The sequence below is a fragment of the Balaenoptera physalus genome (assembly GCF_965194825.1).
Source record: "Balaenoptera physalus genome assembly, chromosome: 1".
NCBI lineage: Eukaryota > Metazoa > Chordata > Mammalia > Artiodactyla > Balaenopteridae > Balaenoptera > Balaenoptera physalus.
Window position 1 is genome coordinate 165700670 of NC_138882.1, and position 18253 is coordinate 165718922.

At 52.2% G+C, this 18253-nt stretch overlaps 3 protein-coding genes across 4 annotated transcripts in view; all 3 read left to right on the top strand.

Annotated features, from left to right (window-relative positions):
- The window catches only part of SF3A3 (splicing factor 3a subunit 3), a 34099-nt gene extending 31397 nt beyond the window's left edge, over nt 1-2702 (top strand). For both annotated transcript variants that reach the window (XM_082422108.1, XM_082422109.1), the window contains 2 exons: nt 1406-1461; nt 2398-2702. In XM_082422108.1, the coding sequence (XP_082278234.1) occupies nt 1406-1461; nt 2398-2475 (134 nt within the window). In that variant the 3' untranslated portion in view covers nt 2476-2702. The remainder of the gene's footprint in view (nt 1-1405; nt 1462-2397) is intronic.
- Nucleotides 2703-4930: 2228 nt separating this feature from the next.
- On the top strand, nt 4931-10802 carry LOC309641819 (uncharacterized protein). The gene is made up of 5 exons (XM_082422396.1): nt 4931-8334; nt 8543-8610; nt 8703-8811; nt 10030-10094; nt 10476-10802. Exons 1-5 carry the CDS (start codon nt 8292-8294, stop codon nt 10782-10784), a joined length of 594 nt encoding a protein of 197 aa, XP_082278522.1. The 5' UTR covers nt 4931-8291; the 3' UTR covers nt 10785-10802.
- A 1827-nt stretch (nt 10803-12629) lies between these two features.
- INPP5B (inositol polyphosphate-5-phosphatase B) overlaps nt 12630-18253 on the top strand; it is a 43594-nt gene continuing 37970 nt past the window's right edge. Inside the window, 6 exon segments of the mRNA XM_082421893.1 lie at nt 12630-12645; nt 13324-13388; nt 13786-13880; nt 14734-14831; nt 14966-14995; nt 16264-16374. Of these exon segments, the coding sequence (XP_082278019.1) occupies nt 13332-13388; nt 13786-13880; nt 14734-14831; nt 14966-14995; nt 16264-16374 (391 nt within the window). The 5' untranslated portion in view covers nt 12630-12645; nt 13324-13331.

The following is an 18253-nucleotide window of genomic DNA, read 5'->3' on the forward strand; positions in this document are numbered from 1 at the left end:
AATAAAATAAATAAATTTATTAAAAAAAAAAAAACTAACCACCCCATATTTCGGGGCCTCTCACCTTCTGAGATGGCCCACACTCTGTCTTAAAAAAAAAAAAAAAAAAAAAAAAAAGGAAATCATGACAGCCTTTCTGATCTCTGGTATTTTAGAACCACTCTGGGTTGGATCCCTGAATGGCCTGGACAAAGAATATGATAAGGCCCTGCCCTGGCACGTGGTAAATTCTCCATTCCTTTGTAATGTGCATATTATCTGGGCCCGAAGACTTCAGCTAATTTAAGGCAATTAGCAAGGAAGGAAAAGATGATTAGCTGAGCGCCTGTACACCAGGCACAGAGCTAAGCACTTTCTTATATGTTGTCTCATTTACTATTTCTTCACCCATCTTAGACTTCAACTTCCTCTATAGGACATACCTTCTAATCTTGTCAAGTTTATTAATTCCCTAGTGGTCCAGTGGTTAAGACTCCGCCTTCCAACGCGGAGGGTATGGGTTCGATCCCGGGAACTAAGATCCCGCATCCCGCATGCCGTGCCGGTATGGCCAAAAATTTTTTTTAAAAGTTTGGTAATCTTGTCAAGTTTAGAGGTTGTTCTACTTGATGGGAAATGTGAAAGCTTATAAGAATAAAGTAATTGTTCCTTTTCACTGTAATCTTAATATTTTATCATCTTATCTCTGTAGCAGCAGACCTGTCCCATCTGCTCCACGTAGCCCTTTGTTCTAAGAGTGCACCTTCCTGACACCATTCTTACAGGTTTAAGTTGTTCTTTCCCTAGTTTTGTTATCTGTCCTGTCTTTGTACGTGTTTGATCCTCCCTCCCTCTGAAGCTATGGTGGTGTCTGTAGATGTCTTCCCCTTTTCGTGATCATTGGAATAATTAGTTATTTAACTGTCAGAATTCTCGTTTTAATGTCTTCAGTGTTTGTTGAGCCATCTTATCTTTCAGACTCTTTGGCCATGATATTTCACTTTTTTTTTTTCCTCTGAAGTTTTTGAAATATATGCACCAGACTTTAAATAGACATATTTGACAATGTCTAGTGTTCTCAGTCTCTTCTATTATGAACTTTAATACAGTAAGGTCACTATTTCCAATAATTCCTATATGTTGTACCACATTAGCTTTTTCCTTTGAGAGTTATCAGTTCTCAATTCTAAGAGGTCTTTGTTTAGATTTGATCCAACTTTTATTTTACAGCAAAGAAACATTATGGTGAATTTTGCAATGAAAGGGGTTTGTCCACAGGCGATCCAGAACCAAAATTCCAGTTTGGGGCAGGTAGAAGTCTCAAGGGCAGGCACTCAGGGTGATCCTAATGCGGGATGTGTTGTAACACCTTGTACCCAGTAGATACTCAGTGGAATCTGATTGCTGATCATTTCTCGTCCTGCAGTGTGGGCCAAGCTGAAACTGCAGAAGGCATCTGAACGATGGCAGCCTGACACTGAGGTGAGTGCTAACGTAGCATCGGGGATAGCATCAAGAGACAGAGCTCCCTCACCACGTAGAAGGGAGGTGAGAGATTGGTCCCTGGTTCACTGCAGTAGCAAGTGTCATGTGACAATATCTATAATTGGCTCTTGGCTTGTAAGCCTAATTCATTTGTGATATTAAATTAAATGTGTCAGACTTTAAATCTGTGTCTTAAGACAGGGTATATTCTCCCACTGAAATTTTGAAGTGGCAAGCAGGAGTGCCCTGTGTCTTGTCCTGCCGTGAGGATTCATAAGCTAAGAAGTTGAGACTCCATGTCATACGTTAGATATCCTTTGAGGAGAGCATCTGATGAGAGATGATCTTCTCGTGTGGTGGGGAGGTGTCCTTGTTGGTCTTGAGATAGTCATCCTGGACAGCAGATTTCAGAGATGAGGAATGATGTGTATGTGAGGTATGGGAGCTGCTGCTTCTCTTTTAGGTCAGTGGTTTTCAGTGTTCCTTTTTTTAGCAGCAAAGCCTTTTTCAGACAGTAATGTAGAACTCCAATAAACAAAATAGAAAAAAGCAGAACTGCTCTGGATGTGGAGAAGCTCAGCCTTCTTGGCCTTTCATCCCCTGTAGTGGTCTCTTAGGCAGAAGCCTAGGATTCTTGGGAACCATTTGAAAACCATGTCTTAAGTGAGCCTTTCTCAACCAGGGTTCCTCGTCTTAAACACACAAAGTGATTTGAATGAACTATTTTCTCAGATATCCACAAGGATCGGTCATAATCGGTACCATCCTAGATGTCTAATAGATGCTGTGAGCAATAGAGCAGAACCCCAGTTGAGAAAGGCTGTCTTAGATGAATGGCATGGAATCAGGCCAGGGTGAGCTCAGGTATCCAGAGGTTGGCTCCAAACATTTCTCCCAGGAGGTGTAGCTAATGGTGTTCCTCTTCCCTTTTAGGAAGAGTATGAAGACTCCAGTGGGAATGTTGTGAATAAGAAGACGTACGAGGATCTGAAAAGACAAGGACTGCTCTAGTGTTCAGGGATGTGTCTCAGCGGCGGGGCTAGCCCAGTCTTCCCTAAGATCTGCTTTTCTATTTCTCCCAGCCAAATGCTCCTAAAGACTCTTTGCTACTTAGTCTTATGGACTAGCATGCATCTTGTAGAAGCAAGGCATGCTGGCATATTGCAGGGTTGAGGTGTGTTTTATCTTTGTTTTATATTAAAAAAGATTCTGTTGGAAAATAAAACCAGCCCTTGTTCTGAATGTGTCTTGTTCTGAAGCCCGGGATTGTGTACTAATTCAGTCCTCTAGTTCTTAACACCTCCCTACCTCTTTCTCACGAACTTCAGTAGCAACTGAAGTTTAATGAGCGCCTGTTATGTTACATATATTATGCTGGGTAATTCTGACTTAGCCTCATTCCCCACCCCCATTTGCTGCCACTTCCCCAAATGAGCATCACCCCAGGGTAAGCCCTGCCCTTAGTTGAGTCAGCCATTCGTGCACACACTGTACTAGGGAAAGATGGGGAGGGTGAGCCAGGACCTCTGCTAAGGACAAAGTTGTGGCACCAAGGTTGCCTTTTTATTTGCATAAAGGAAGGACTTGAGCTATTTTGGAATGAGCCTGCAGCCCTGCCCCTTCTCTAAGCCTCAGCAGCCTGGCACACAGTGAAACTAAGACCAGCAGTGACTTCACCTGCTTGCTACTTCAGAACAAGAGTCTTTGGTCTACCTTTGTCTTCTATGAGATCCTTACTTGACTGAGAAGTGGCTAATATTCTTGTGTTCTCCAAGCCCAGATAGCCAAGATTTGGGTGGAGTTGAGCAGCTGCCTCAGGATCTGAATCTGGTATCCCAAAGGGAAAGAACTAGGGGAGCCAGGGGGCCCTGATCTGCCCACAGCACAGTCATCTGAAGGCCAGGGCCGGGTCCAGAACAGGATTCCCCAGAGGCCCCCTTTGCCCCTCAGCACCCAGACCTTCAGTTCGTTTGTAATATATCTACTTATATGTCTGCTTGGAAAGATCCCAGCTCCAGAGCTGGCCTCTACCTCACACTCATCTATTGCCCTAGTTATCTCCATGAGTAGGGTTTCACCACCAGGTTGGGATTTTCCTTACTGGTTCAACCCATCCCTTGGGCAACTCCTCACATGTTTGTTTGTACTTTGGCTCCTCCAGTTGCTTAAAACCCCAGTTGGACAGCCTCTCCAGAGCCCGAGTTTCTAAAGCAGAGCGAGTGGATAATAAAACCTAATTGAGCCAACTAAAAACATTGATAACTGAAAATAGGCCCAAAGTGCAAGGAGACATTGCCATTTGAGAAGAGAGTTAAAGCCTGGGAAATGGTAAACATGGGAGGGGATATCTCTCCAGCCTTCCAGCTGGGGCAGTAGCAGCATCAGGCCTCCCCAGGGACACACCTGATGCTTTCCCACCGTCACATTCCTCTGAGCCCCCTCTTCAGGAGTGGGTACCTGGGACGCCAAGGTCAGTCAATGGAGCATTCCAAGAGCCCGTTTTTTTTTCTTTACAGTGTGGAGGGGCGGTGGGACCAGGTTCTGTGGAGTCCTGCCATCATCCTTGCCCAGATAACTAGTCATCCTGTGAACTGAGCCAGAGGTGCCTGAGAGGAAACAAGCCCCTTGGGGGGGCAGAGACTCCTTTTGTTCATTTGTTAAGTTCATCCAAATATTTTTTAGTGCCTTCCACGTGCCAGGCACAGCTAGGTTTGCAAATCTTGAGAATTAAGTGGACGTGAGATGGTGGGAGCAGACCCAGAGGTAAGGAGGTGCAGTAACACCTGGGCCAGCTGGAAGAGTTGTGTGGCCGGCTCCACCCAGCCCTGAGGGACACAGAGCTACTCTGGAGGTGCCGGCAAACTTGCATCAGTCAGAAGTGGTTCCCGGGACTTCCCTGGTGGACAAGTGGGTAAGACTCCCAGCTCCCAAGGCAGGGGGCCCGGGTTTGATCCCTGGTCGGGGAACTAGATCCCACATGCTGCAACTAAGAAGTCCGCATGCCGCAACTAAGACCCGGCACAGCCAAAATAATTTATATAAATAAATAAATATTTTTAAATAAATAAAATAAGCAGTGGTTCTCCCCAGAGGTGACTCCCTGAAGTCTGGCCTTCAGGGGTCTGCTATAAGAAGAACAGGATTGGGGCTTCCCTGGTGGCGCAGTGGTTGAGAGTCTGCCTGCCAATGCAGGGGACACGGGTTCGAGCCCTGGTCTGGGAAGATCCCACATGCCGCGGAGCAGCTGGGCCCGTGAGCCACAACTGCTGAGCCTGTGCGTCTGAAGCCTGTGCTCCGCAACAAGAGAGGCCGCGATAGTGAGAGGCCCGTGCACCGCGATGAAGAGTGGCCCCCGCTCTCTGCAACTGGAGAAAGCCCTCGCACAGAAACGAAGACCCAACACAGCCAAAAATAAATAAATAAATAAATAAATATTTTTAAAAAAAGAAGAACAGGATTGGGGCTTCCCTGGTGGTGCAGTGGTTGAGAGTCTGCTTGCCAATGCAGGGGACACGGGTTCGAGCCCTGGTCTGGGAAGATCCCACATGCCACGGAGCAACTAGGCCTGTGAGCCACAGCTACTGAGCCTGCGCGTCTGGAGCCTGTGCTCCGCAACAAGAGAGGCCGCGACAGTGAGAGGCCCGCGCACCGTGATGAAGAATGGCCCCCGCTCGCCGCAACTGGAGAAAGCCCTTGCACAGAAACGAAGACCCAACGCAGCCAAAAATAAATTAATTAATTAATTTAAAAAAAAAAAGTTCTATGAGAACAAAGTTTAAAAAAAAAAAAAAAAGAACAAGATTACAGCTGAGCCCCCTGACCAGGCTACGGAGAGCAGAGTGGTGCGCTTCCTGGGTTTAGATCAGTAGTTCTTAATCTTTTTTAAGGATCATAGATTCCTTTGGAAATACAAAGATAACTGTGGACTTTCTCCTTGGAAAAGTATGCATGCATATACTTTTTTTTTTTTTGGCAGCGCTGCATGGCATGCAGGATCTTAGTTTCCCCATCAGGGATCAAACTTGCACCCACTGCAGTGGAAGCGGGGAGTGTTAACCACTGGACGGCCAGGGAAGTCCCTGCATATACATTCTTGCACACAATTTCAGGGGCTCATGAATCCCCAGAAGTGCATCCTTGGTTCCTGAGTCTTATGAGAATCTCTCCTTTAGACCTGGAGTCTGAACCTCTGCCAGGGCACTGCCTGCCAGGAACAGATGATTCAGCTCACTCTTCAAGGAGGAAAGCTGCTCCATCAGAGCAACTGCAGGACTCTGCCTGCCCCTCCCAGCCCAGGCAGGAATCTGGGCTTGACCCCCAGATTGGCCCTGCTGAACCCAGAGGCTGATCTTGGGATGAACCTCCCAGAAGCGGGAGTCTCCTCCCTCCCTCCCTCTGAGAGGAAAGCCAGTAAATCTGTGTCCAGCCTCAACTGTCATCCCTTTCCTCCACGTCCCTTCTGTTCCCCTCGCTGGGTCAGCTTGTGCTGGAAGGCTCTACAAAGGGAGCGCCCTAAAAGTAACCCATGTGTTGGGAAGTGAGGGTCAGACAAAGGTCAGGTTTTTGTCTTCCCTCTGCATTGTTTTTACATTTTTTTCTCCTTGGCATGATAACTACCTCTCCCTTCATCCTTCCATGCTGCCTGCTGGCAGCCTCGCCTCTAAGTTCTCTTGGTAGGAATGGGCCTGTGACCGCTCCCCACCCACTCCCCTTTCCACTATCAGACAGACAGAGCTCTCCCGTTGCAGGTGGGCCCTGGGAGGACCCTGGCCTCCCATCCGTCTCATCTCTTCTGAGAGCCTGCTCCGCCTGCCCAGTTTCTCATCTACACAGATAAGACACGTTCTGGTGGGGTCCTTCTATCTGCCGGTTGACTTTATTTTCTCCCTCTGCCTCCAGTCTGGACATCAGCTGTGCTTCCTTCTTTTGCCTGTGTCCCCGGTGGCAGCAGGGTCAGAGGGAACTCCCAGAGCTGACAGATGACTGGAGGGGAGCCGGGGCAGCCGCCAGCTTCCAGGGGCTGCGCTTGCAGCCTCCCTGACTCAGGCACACACGCTGGTTGCCCTCCACACCTTCAGGTGCGCAGGTAGGTCTACAGCTGGGATGGGGTGGGGCTCAGGGAATACTGGGAATGTTCTATTTATGGAGACATGCACAGACTAAAGTAGATGGGCGAGGAGCCAGAACTAACACAGACTACCAAGTAACCATCTAAACTTCGCCTGGCTTTCTTTTTTTTTTTTAAGGGAACGCTATTTATTTATTTTATTTATTTTTTGGCTGTGTTGGGTCTTTGTTTCTGTGCGAGGGCTTTTCTCTAGTTGCGGCGAGCAGGGGCCACTCTTCATCACAGTGCGTGGGCCTCTCACTGTCGCGGAGCACAAGCTCCAGACGCACAGGCTCAGTAGTTGTGGCTCACGGGCCTAGTTGCTCCGTGGCATGTGGGATCTTCCCAGACCAGGGCTCGAACCCGTGTCCCCTGCATTGGCAGGCAGATTCTCAACCACTGCGCCACCAAGGAAGCCCCCGCCTGGCTTTCTGATTTGGCTTATTGTCTGCTTCCCTCACACTCCTGAGCTGTCCCTCCAGCCTCAGCTGTCCCAACCAGGAAGCGGGAAAGGGGAGGCTTGTGGGAGGCTTGTGGGCTGTGTGGGAGGCTTGGGTCCTTCCTTTCACAAGGACACAGGGGCTGGGGAAAACCTTTGGGCCCCCCTCTTGACCTATTTGCCTTTGGAGACTGAAGTCCCCTTGAGAGGTGCTAGCTGGGTGAGAACACTTCTTGAGTGTAGCGTTGGAGGGGAGGGAGCAATGGAGGGGCTGAGGCTCCTGGTGGTAAGGAGGGGTGAGGGTGGAGAAAGAAGTGGCCCCTATTGCCAAGGGGTCCTACCCTGCCTCACCTCTGCACCCAGGGTTCTGAGCACAGCCCCACTCATGCATTAAAGACCATGGCCAGAAGGGGCCCAGCCCAGACAGGGTCCAGGCTCTCCTCTGTATCACATCACCCTGGCAGCCAACACCTGTGAGATCCAAGTGCTGATGGAGGACCAACCCTTGACGACAGGGAAACATGCCCTGTTAGCCCTGGGAAATTTGGGGGCTGGGTTGTGCTCAGCCTCCCAGGGTTGGGCGGGGAGATGGGAATAAGGCCCCCCTCTCCCATCTCCAGCAGTTTTCTGCCTCGCATGGAAAAACTTGAACCTGGGCTTAGCAGACCCTTACAGATCTGATCCCTTTGTACCGGGGGAACCAGAGCTGGCATCCAGCTATCCAGGGTCTGAGAGGTACCTCCTGCCTTTAGCTCAGCTCTGATTTAGAAACAGGGTTGGGTCTGAACCCTGAAGAATCTGGACAAGGGGAGCCCTGACTTCTGACCCTCTCTGTGACCCAGCATTTCCCTGCCCTGGGTTCTGAGGAAGCCCATCACCCGCCACTCCCCACCCCCAGCACCTTCTGATGTCAGAGGCAAATGAGGCCACATCAGAGGCACCGGATGTCTATTTCCTGTCACTGCACCTGCTCCAGCTCTGTCTCCCCTCAGGCCGGGGATGCTGCTGTTGCCATGCCAACAACATTTACTCTCAGAGGTGCCGTTACCAGGCTGCAGGCCCCTTTGTGCTGGCCTTAATGCCACTCTGAAAGTATGACTTGCGGGAAGCAAAAGCCCAGCCCCTGGGACCCCTTATTCCATACAAGTTGACTCCCCTGCTCCCAGCCTTAGTTTACTCCTTTGCATAGTGTAATAATGGGAATCTCTGTTTGCAGCCCTCCCCTGGGCTGCCCAGGACCAGTCCCTCACTCTCTCGGGCTCCTGGCGTACCTCTCAGAAGATGTCTGTTACCAATAGTAGCCATCAGGCTGCTTTGCTCAGAGGTAGCTGTCCTAAGCCCAGGGACCCCAGCCTTTCCTGGTCCCTGTGACCAACCCTAACCTGTGACTACTCCTGGGCCCTGAGGCTGTCCCTTCTTTTCACCTGTGTCATGGCCCCTTCTACTTCACCACTACATGACCTTTCCTTAACCTTGACTCTTGAGCTGGTTACTTCCTGCAGTGGTCTCCTCTCTCCTTTTCCTCCTACCAGTCCTCGTGCAGGTCCTGCTGGTGGCCCAGAACCTGGTGAGAAGCCAGCTGACCCCCGCCCCTGTCCAGGTAAGCAGCAAAGCAGTCTGTGAAGGAGGAGAGAGCCTCCTGGATGCCTTCACCTGTGGGAAGAGGGCCACAGCGTTCAAACCCTCCCACAGATGTGCCACAGCTTCCACTGCTACGGAGAGAGGCGTGCTAACCGGGAAGCAGAGCCTTTCAACCAAACAGCAGAGTGCAGCGCGGGGGAGAGCTACTGCGAGTGCAGGGGTAGGGCTGCTGTGGGGGACCAGGCAGGGTGCTGCCAGGAGGGGCTGCTGCAGGGTTGGAAGGGGTGTGGCATTCAGGTACCTCCAGTAAGGTGCTGGGAGGGAGGTGCTGAAGCGGGAGAGAGAGGAGTCGGTGTTTGGGTTGCCCTGAGAGTTGAGATACGGCCCAGGACTGGCTGGCCACCCCCCATCCCCCTGGACTCGCAGGCACTCTCTTTACCCAGCCGATCCAACTCAGCGCTTCCCACCACATGGCCTGGTGCAGCCTCAGTTGTGAGGGGAGAAGTGAAACCAGCCCCAGCCCTTAGCTGCAGGCCTCTAGCCCCGGACCCTGCTCTCTGCAGCGCTGCAGTGGCGGCCCACTCTGCCTGGAGCTCAACCAGTCGGCCTCGGGTGAGACAGTCCCCCCTAGCCTGCAGCTCTGAACCCCTCCTCCGTGGTCCTCCAACTCCAAGCCCCTCCTCCATTGCCCTCCACTCTGACTCTTCCTCCCATTGGCCCCATAAGTTCTGAGCCCCGCCCCACCTGTCCCCAGCCCTGAGCCTTGCCCACCCACTAGCACCCAGCTCTGAGCCCACCCTCTGACAGGCCCCCAACACCTGAGCTGTTTTCCCCAACCTCCCCAGCCTCTATCAACACCCCAACCTCTAAACCTTGTCAGGCTGACCCTTAGCTTTGAGGTCTACCCTCCTCCTCAGTGCCCCACCCCTTCTGGATTTCCCCTTCTGACTCCCCACCTTTCTCCACCCAGCTGAGCCCAGCTGAGCAGTGCTCCCCTCCCCACAAGCTCCAAGGAAGCGAGAGCAAGTTCCTGTGCGTCTCCAGGTGGCAGAGATGGGAGAGTTTCAGGTTGTGAAGTCCACACACAAGATGCCCTCCCCTGGCGGGCGGCCTGGGGCTTTGCAGAGGAATTGTCCCCCAGCAGACGTGTCATAGCCCTTCCCCAGACAGCCGTGCCCTGCTCCCAGGCCTAGACCACCTGACCGTCCCAGAGGACAAGACACTTCCCACTCCACCACTGGTGACCACCACCTTGCCAGCCCCCAAGAGAAACATGAGTGTCTATCCACACCTGCCTGCTCTGGGAAGCGGAAGCAGGAATGGACAGCGAGGGGTGGCTGGGGCCAGTGGGACAGGCAGGATGGGGCTCCAGCCCCGCCTCTGTCTGGAGCTCACAGGGCTCGGCACCCCTTACCCTTCCCTTCACTCTCTCTTCAAGGGGAAAATCTCCTGCCAAGGCAGAAAGCTGTGGCCGAGTGCCCCGAGGGCTTGGACTTCTGTGAGGTGGGCCCCTGCAGTGCTCCAAGGTTGGGTGCTGCCCTCCCTCAGAACTGCAGGCCTCTCTTCTCCCCCGTTCCACTCATGGGTCAGCAGCCGAATCGGGCTGGAGCTAGACCTGCTGGGGGACAGGCTGCTCGACCCTCTTAGCTCCACATTATGCTGAAATCCAGGGCAGCAGCTGGAATCTTCCAAGTCTCTGTGACATGCCCCCTTGTTTCTGATCACCCTGTATGTTCTCTGGGGGCTAGCTGGCTGGCCTCATGGGGGCGGAGAGAGGGGTCAAAGGAAGTTCAGCTCAGCCCACAACCCAACTTAACATTTTTTGTCTCTGTGAATGGGGGACAAAGGCAAGGGGAGGATGAATGGTCCCATCTCATCTTGCAGGTGAAACGGTCCAGCTCAGGCTACACTGCAGGGCGCAGCCAGGCCTGCGTGGCAGGGATGCCCAGGTGTCACAGGGCTGTGGCTCAGCCCTGCAACCAGGAGTGCTGCCAAGCCTTGGCCTCAGGCAGCTGCCTCCAGCTGGATGAGAACCTCCACTTCAACGGGGCCGCACCAGGGGCCACCAGGAGGCCCCTGTCCTGGACCCTGGCTGGGGCTATGCTGCTGGTCCTTCGCTCAGCAGAGTCAGGGAGCGGCAGGCAGGAAGGTCCCATAGGCCCTGCAAGTCCCCAGGCCCACCCCCAGCTCTGATTCCTGTAGCTGTATTTTTTTTTTAATTTAAAAAAAAATAAATTTATTTATTTTAATTTATTTATTTTTGGCTGCATTGGGTCTTCGTTGCAGTGCGTGGGCTTTCTCTAGTTGCGGCGAGCGGGGGCTACTCTACGTTGAGGTGCGCGGGCTTCTCATTGCAGTGGCTTCTCGTGTTGCGGAGCACGGGCTCTAGGCGCGCGGGCTTCAGTAGTTGTGGCTTGTGGCCTCTAGAGCGCAGGCTCAGTAGTTGTGGCTCGTGGGCTCTAGAGCGCAGGCTCAGTAGTCGTGGCGCATGGGCTTAGTTGCTCTACAGCATGTGGGATCTTCCCGGACCAGGGCTTGAACCCATGTCCCTTGCATTGGCAGGCGGATTCTTAACCACTGCGCCACCAGGGAAGGGAAGCCCCCCCTTTATCTTTAAGGGTCTAAATCAATCCCCTTTCTCCTCATCCCCCACACAGCTTTGAAACCAAATTCAAATAAACTTGAGCTCCATTTATGCTGTGGATATTTCCAGGAAAAGAAGAAGATTGGGAAGAAGGTGATGTCTGTTTCTGGAAGAGGTTTGCATATACAAACTTGAACTGGTCACTAAGGCAGCAACTCTAAGCTTAGGGAAAAAGGAGTGAGGATGGGTTAGAAGTCACATGCTCACTCCTTCCCCTGCACTTACCCTTTAGTTTGGGTCAAAGCTTGAGAGAAAGAGTATTCATTAAGATAATTCACTAATTCAATAAACATGTTCTGAGGGTCAACCGTGTGCCAGAAACTACCCTGCAGTGATGAGGAAAAGACACAGCCTGTCCTCAGGGAGCTTACAGCTTAGTGAAATGGCCAATAGGCTGGGAGAGACCGGTCCTGGACTCCCTGATCTGAGCTGGTCCTTTTTGTCCATCTGGAGCAGCCTGCTTATCTTAGGTGGGAAATCGAGGCCCCAAAGGAGGAAGACCTTGCCCAGGTGCCTGTGGCCAGTGAATCGGGGGAAGGGGCCGGAGAACAACAAAGTACAGCCTCAGGCTGTCCTGAGAGCTGAGTGGCCCCCTCCCCTGAACTCTTTCCTCCCTGAGAAGGAGAGAGGATAGAGCCTCAGCACAGTACTGCGTATGAACAGGATCACACCCTTTACAATGTGCATTCTCATCCTTTATCCCCAAACAGCCCCATGAGGCAGGCAGGACCAGGTGTTCCTGTCACACACACCTCACACACACAGCGCTGAGGCTTAGGGAGGGAAAGGGAGGCATGTGGCAGTGTCCATGGCACAGAAGTTGGAGTCACACTTTCAGTTGAGGCCCAATTTTGCCACTTTGCTAGCTGCGAGGCCTTGGTCAAATTGCTTAACGTCTCTGAGCCTCAGTTTCTCCACCTGGAAAATGGGGTAGTGGTTCTTCACAGTGTTGTTCTCCTTTAAGGTAGGATGGGGTAGTTAGCTGGGGAGGAAGTGTTCCAGTAGAGGCCAGTGTTGGCCTGCCTGGAGTGAGAGGAGTTGAGAATGAAACTGAGAAAGTGTTTATCCTTAAAGTGACCATCTTCCTTCCGGGCCCTGGGCGGGGAGCTCTGGCCCGATGACTTCCAGGACCGAGGGTGAGCCGAAGGCAAGTACTTAGGAAAAGCTTTCCGGAATAGGGAGCCCAGGGTAGCCCAGGACCTAAGGAGTTAACGGGGGCAGGGAGGACCCCCACCCCATCCCCGCACTGGCGTGGGCAGGCTGGGACTTACAGGCTGGCTGACCACAGTGTGGCGTGGGGGCTTCTGGGAAATGTAGTCTCTGGCTAGGCCCCGGGTCCGCGGTGTTCCGCACACCCAGCAGCGGTGACAGCTTAGGAGGTAGGCGGCGATGGCAGGGGTGTGGGAGCAGGTGCGGAGCAGGGAAACCAGGGCGGGGCTGGGCAGGAGGGGCTGGACAAGCTGAGGGCTGGGACCCCTGTCCTGATGCTGTCAGAGCGGACACCCTCGGCCTTCGGCTGACGCAATGGGGCCTGCTGGGCTGGGGGAGGGCCAAGGAGTAACGGGACACTTTCCCATCTCCAGGGAAAAAGGGACAGGACTGGGGTCCTTGTTTAGGATGAGACGCTCCCTTCCTGAGATACGTGCAGATACACCCCTGACACTGCCCAGAGAGGTGCCAGCAGGACTAATACTGCTTCCCAAAAAGGAAGGCAGAGCCCCATCCCAGGAGCAATAGGACTTGTCCTCCTCTCCAGTAATGGGACAAGGCACCCCACGTCCAACAAATAGACTGGACCCCGCTTAGAAGCGACTGGATGCCCTTTTAGACAAAGGGCGGTACAGCAAATTGTACCTCTCACCAGAGGCAAAGGGATGGCCCCTCTCCCTAGAAACTAAAAGGCCCGTTCTCAGGGGAAGGGGGAGGGGGAGGAGGAGGGAGCGGATCGGGCCTCCTCCACCTTCTCCCAGCACAGAGCCCCTCCTCCCTGCCCCCGGCCCTCCCTCAGGCAGCTCCGTAACCTCCTGAGTGACTTGTTGACCTAAGGGGCTCCCATCTGCCCTCCCCCGGGGCGTGTCTGCTCAGCAGGGGCCAGCATGGACCAGTCTGTGGCGATCCAGGAGACCCTGGCTGAGGGAGAGTACTGCATCATCATATCCTTCCCTGCGGGTGCCGAGCTCCCAGCCCCAGGGCCTGCCCTGCCTGGCCTTGGGAAGTGGAATGGCAGGTGTCTACGTGTCTGTCTGCTTGCCTCCCTCTCTCTGTGCCTTCAGGGGGAGACGGAAACCAGTACATACTAAGTACTTAGTCCTGGACTCTCTGCCGGGTGCTTTAAATACTCAGTAATCCTCCCACCCCCTGTGACGTTGGGGGTTACTCTCCCCATTTCACAGATGAGGAAGGGTCGGAGAGGTGAAACCACAGAGTGAATCTGTGTGGGTGAGGGCGGGGCGGGGCGGGGCGGGGCAGGGCAGGGCAGGTGGGGCGGGCTGGGCTGGGCGAGGCCTGGGGCCCGGCTTGCTTTTGGTTTGCCTTGACCCTGCGCAGCAGGCGGTGCAGGGAGCGCTGTGTGAGGGAGAGAGCAGGCGGAGCCGCCTCCTGGGACTCGTGCGCTACCGCCCGGAACGCGGCGGCGAGGAACATGCGTCAGTGACGGGTTCAGTCCTTGCCTCTCTGGCCCTGGGTTTTATTATTCTCCACTGTCCCTCCAGCTGGACTTCATGCCCTCTAGGGCAGAGTCTGAGGCTTCTAGAATAATTGTAATAATGATAATAGTTTTTGACCACTATAGGCCAAGCCCTCTGTATTCTTAGCTCATATAATCCTCAAAATTTGATGAGAAAACTTCTCAAGAAGACGGTTGAACATACTGCTCCAGATCTTGAGCCCCGTGGCCTGACTGTCTTGGGTTCAAATTCAGGCTTTGTTACTTCCGAGCCATGTCATCCTGAGCAAACCTCAATGTGTCCGGACTAAAGATTAAAATGAGTTACTACACGTAAAGTGTTTAAAACGCTGTGCAGCATATAGAAAGGGCTCCATAAATGCTGCTAGTAATACCCACATATTACACAGAAGCAGAGAGAGAATAATTAATATCTATCAAAGGTCTCACAGCCAGAAAGTGAACCTCAGGGTCTCAGAGCTGGGAAGGTGGAGCCTTAGACATTTCCGAACCCACCACCCTCACCTTACAGATGGAAAAGCTGAGGTTCGGGGAGGGAGTGGGGAGGCTAAGATTGCCCTGTCCTTGTCACTTGCAGTGCTAGAACGCACAAGGGGGAGATCAAACGTGGGTTTTACTAACAAGGCAGGGGCTCCCCGAAATGAGGCAAGTTCAGCTTTGATGACCCAACAGTCTCTGGTGGGCGCCATGAGCAGAGAGGCGTGAGCACAGCCCCAGGAACCAAGGAGACAGTGCAAGCACCCCGAGGCTTCCCCGATGGGCCTGAGGGACGACTACAGGCCCCCTGTCCTCACTCTCCTTCCTGCCCTCAGTCTCTTCCTGTACACACACCGGAGGATGGCCATTACCGGGGACGATGTCTCCTTGGACCAGATCGTGCCGATCTCTCGGGATTTCGCTCTGGAAGAAGGTGCCACAGGGGGCTGGGCAGGATGATCCCTCTCCTCTGGGCTCCCGGGTCATTTCTGCCCTTGTTGGGGGTGGGGCGGTGGGAGGAAGTATGATGCTCAGTTGCTAAGGGCCCTTTCGTTTCCCTGCCCACAGTGTCCCTGGATGGTGAAGTCTACTTTCTTGGTGAGTGGTCCTTTCAGTCTGAGTCCCAATTGGGGCAGGGGGAACAGAATCTGCAGAGAGGAGAATGGTGTGAAGTAAGAGCACTTTCTGATCGCACGCAGGACCCTGCAGGATCAGGCCCCGGTCATCTCTCCAGTCACTCTCTTCCCTGCTTGCTGCACTTGGAATCCTCTGCATTCCAAGCACCTCAAACGTGACACGTTTTCACCACGGAGCCCCTGCACACGCTACTTCCTCCTCTTGAAAGCCCTCACTCCTCTTTTCGCAGAGCCAGTCATCCTCCAGGGCTTCAGTTCACACTGACTTTCCTCAGGAAGCCTTTGTTGAACTCCTGAGAGTGTCTGTATCCCGAAAGTGTTTGTATCTCACTCATACGCATTCCTTTGTCTCGCCCTTACCATCTCTCTGTCACCTACAGTGATTTAATTATTTATAGTGACCTATCTAATGTCTGTGTTCTTTGCTAGACTGTAGTCGTAATAGCAGAGGTAGTAATAATGATAATAATACTAGAAATGAATATTTAATCAATGATGACCTCGTGCCAGGCACCATGCTAACGAGCTTTACACACATCACGTGGTGCTTTCCTCACACTTCTGTGAGGTCATCACTGCTTTCATCCCCATTTTATGGACGAGGTGATGGAAGCCCAGAGACATTAAGTAATTTAGCAAGTGGTGGGACAAGGATTCAGACTCGGAATCCAGACGCTGGAGCCCACGCTCTTGATCAGTCTGCTGCATTGCTCCTACTCATGCATTAGCTCAGCACGTGTTGGGTGTTCGCCATGTGCCTGCTGGGTGCTGCGGTTACGCTATGAGCCAGACACCATCCACAGTCTAGCTCCCTGAAGACAAGGCCATGTCTGATGTCTTCAGCATGGTGTTCCCTGTGACTAGCGTGTGCCTGGCACAGTCAGGGAGACTGACCGACGGACGGCCCCCCTGTCCGCCTCTGTGTGCTTTTCATTCCACTGGTGGGGCGGGGGTAGACTACAGGTTGAGAACTTGGTCTCTTCTGGCTCCGTCCAGAAGGCTACGGCGAGGCTTACTGAATTTTCAGAGCTGAGGTCCACCCCCTTTGTAGACTGAGGGTGATGTTAATTTGGAGCTGGGGGTACAGAGGGCTCCCTTATTGCCCCAGCTTAAGGGCCAAAGGGGCTTTGGGAGCTTGGGCTGCTGACGTTCCATGCTGGGGGCTCCAGCCTAAAGATGCACCTAAGCATCCTGGAGGCCAAGGGCTCATTTCCTGCCTCCCCTGTGCAGGCTCAGATGTCACCGTCCAGCTGGACACAGCGGAGCTCAGCCTCGTATTCCAGCTCCCCTTTGGTTCACAAACCAGAACATTTCTCCAGGAAGTCGCCAGGGCCTGTCCAGGTAGGTAAGACCGCAGGCTCCCGGGGGAAGGGGGTGCTGGGCACTGACCTCCCCACCACCAGTTGGCTTTGCACCCTTTGGACTTAACACTCCACAGTTTCTGTGCCCTCTCAAAGCTGCTGGCACGAGGCCACAGTGCCCCCAGGCCACCAGCCGGCCATGGTGTTTGCATTTCCGTTTTCCCGTTTCTGGACCCGAGTTTTAACTCCAGCAGGGCCCCTTTGCCCTCCTTGCTCTGGGCAGGGCTGCACAGGGTGAGTTGTGATTCTCATGCAGAATCTTTTACAAGTTAGCAGGGTCAGCAGCTTCTAGAGGCCCACCTTCCCTCTCCCTGACAACCACAGCTAGAACCAAAGGAAGTCTGTCATAAGAGCTCTCCTGCCCTTGTACTCTGCTCTGTCCCCCACCACAGCTGAGAAAATGGTCTAGCTTTAACCTAACAGTGAGCAGTTAGTGGCCTCTAGGGCAGAATTTGTTTAGACTGGGCGATCAGCCAGGCAGGTAAAGAAGAGTTTGTTCAGAGCAGAGAATCAGCCAGAGAACATGCAAATTCTAGCCACCAGGTGCTGGGGCTTAGCTGTTTACCCAACGCTGTCACTTATTTCCTTTCTAGCTAACATCTTGGCTCTGCAGGAATTGGTGGTGGGCTCCCCTTCTATCGTGGTCTCATCATGGAGCCTGAATGTCTGGGGGCTCCAGCTTAGTTTGCCTGGTGTGCAGGAAGGGTACTGACTGTTGATGCAAACTGGGCAATGTGGGAAAAGGAAACAAGATTATAGAGCCTTGAACGCCGAGTTAAAGGGTTGATCCTATAAGCAGGGGAAATTTATCTCCAAACCTTCAACTAATAAGGATAACCTGTTTTATGATTATTATCGGTAGTTGTAGGAGAAGTAATAATAGTAGTAACAGCAAAGAGCATGGACTTTGAAGCTATACAACCTCTTGCATTTGAAGCCTATCTTTGCTGGTCTTTAGCTGTGTGACTTTGGGCAAACCACCTCACCTCTCTGAACCTTGGTTTTGTAGACTTTTTTTTTTCTCCCAGTTTTATTGAGCTCTAATTGACATACAGCATTGTGTAAGTTTAAGGTGCGCAGCACAATGATTTCACTTACATCACGAAGTGGTTTCCACAGTATGTTTAGTGAACATCCATCCTCTCATAGAGATATACAATTAAAGACATAGAAAAAAATATTTTTTCCTTGTGATGAGAACTCATGATTTACACTCTTAAAAACTTTCTTTCATATAACACAGCAGTATTAAATATATGTATCATGTTGTTGCACCCCTAGTACTTATTTATCTTTCTTTTTTGGGGGGGGCATACCATGCAGTTTGCAGGATCTCAATTCCCCGACCAGGGATTGAAGCCGGGCCACGGCAGTGAAAGCCTGGAATCCTAACCACTAGGCCACCAGAGCACTCCCTATTTATCTTATAACTGGAAGTTTGGACCTTTGACTGCCTTCACCCAATCCCTTTTTCCCCCACTTCATCCCTCCCTCTGGTAACCACAAATCTGATCTCTTCTCCTATGAGTTTGCTTGTTTGTAGACTTCTATATGTAAAGAATATCTTCCTCATGGAATTGTGAGACTTAAATGAAGTAATACATGTGAAAGTGCCCAGCACATAGTAGGAGCTCAGAAAATATTTCCTTAGCTAACATTCATTGTGGACTTATTGTGTGTTAGACACTGTTCTGAGGACTTTTCAGCACATTATCTCATTTTCCTTACCACAGCCGTTCAAGGTAGGTATTATCAGTGTGTCCATTTTACAGGTGAGGGAACTGAGGCTCAGGGAGGTTAAATGCCTTACCTGAGTACAGAGCTGGTAAATAATAGGGCCAGGATTAGACAGGATTAGA

Bases quoted from the DNA above. Each gene is read 5' to 3' on its own strand.
- LOC309641819 (XM_082422396.1), top strand. From the start codon at position 8,292: ATGTCTGTTACCAATAGTAGCCATCAGGCTGCTTTGCTCAGAG. The intron at 8,335-8,542 runs GTAGCTGTCCTA...TCCTCCTACCAG, and splicing joins TCAGGCTGCTTTGCTCAGAG to TCCTCGTGCAGGTCCTGCTG. The intron at 8,812-10,029 runs GTAGGGCTGCTG...TCTCTCTTCAAG, and splicing joins GAGCTACTGCGAGTGCAGGG to GGGAAAATCTCCTGCCAAGG.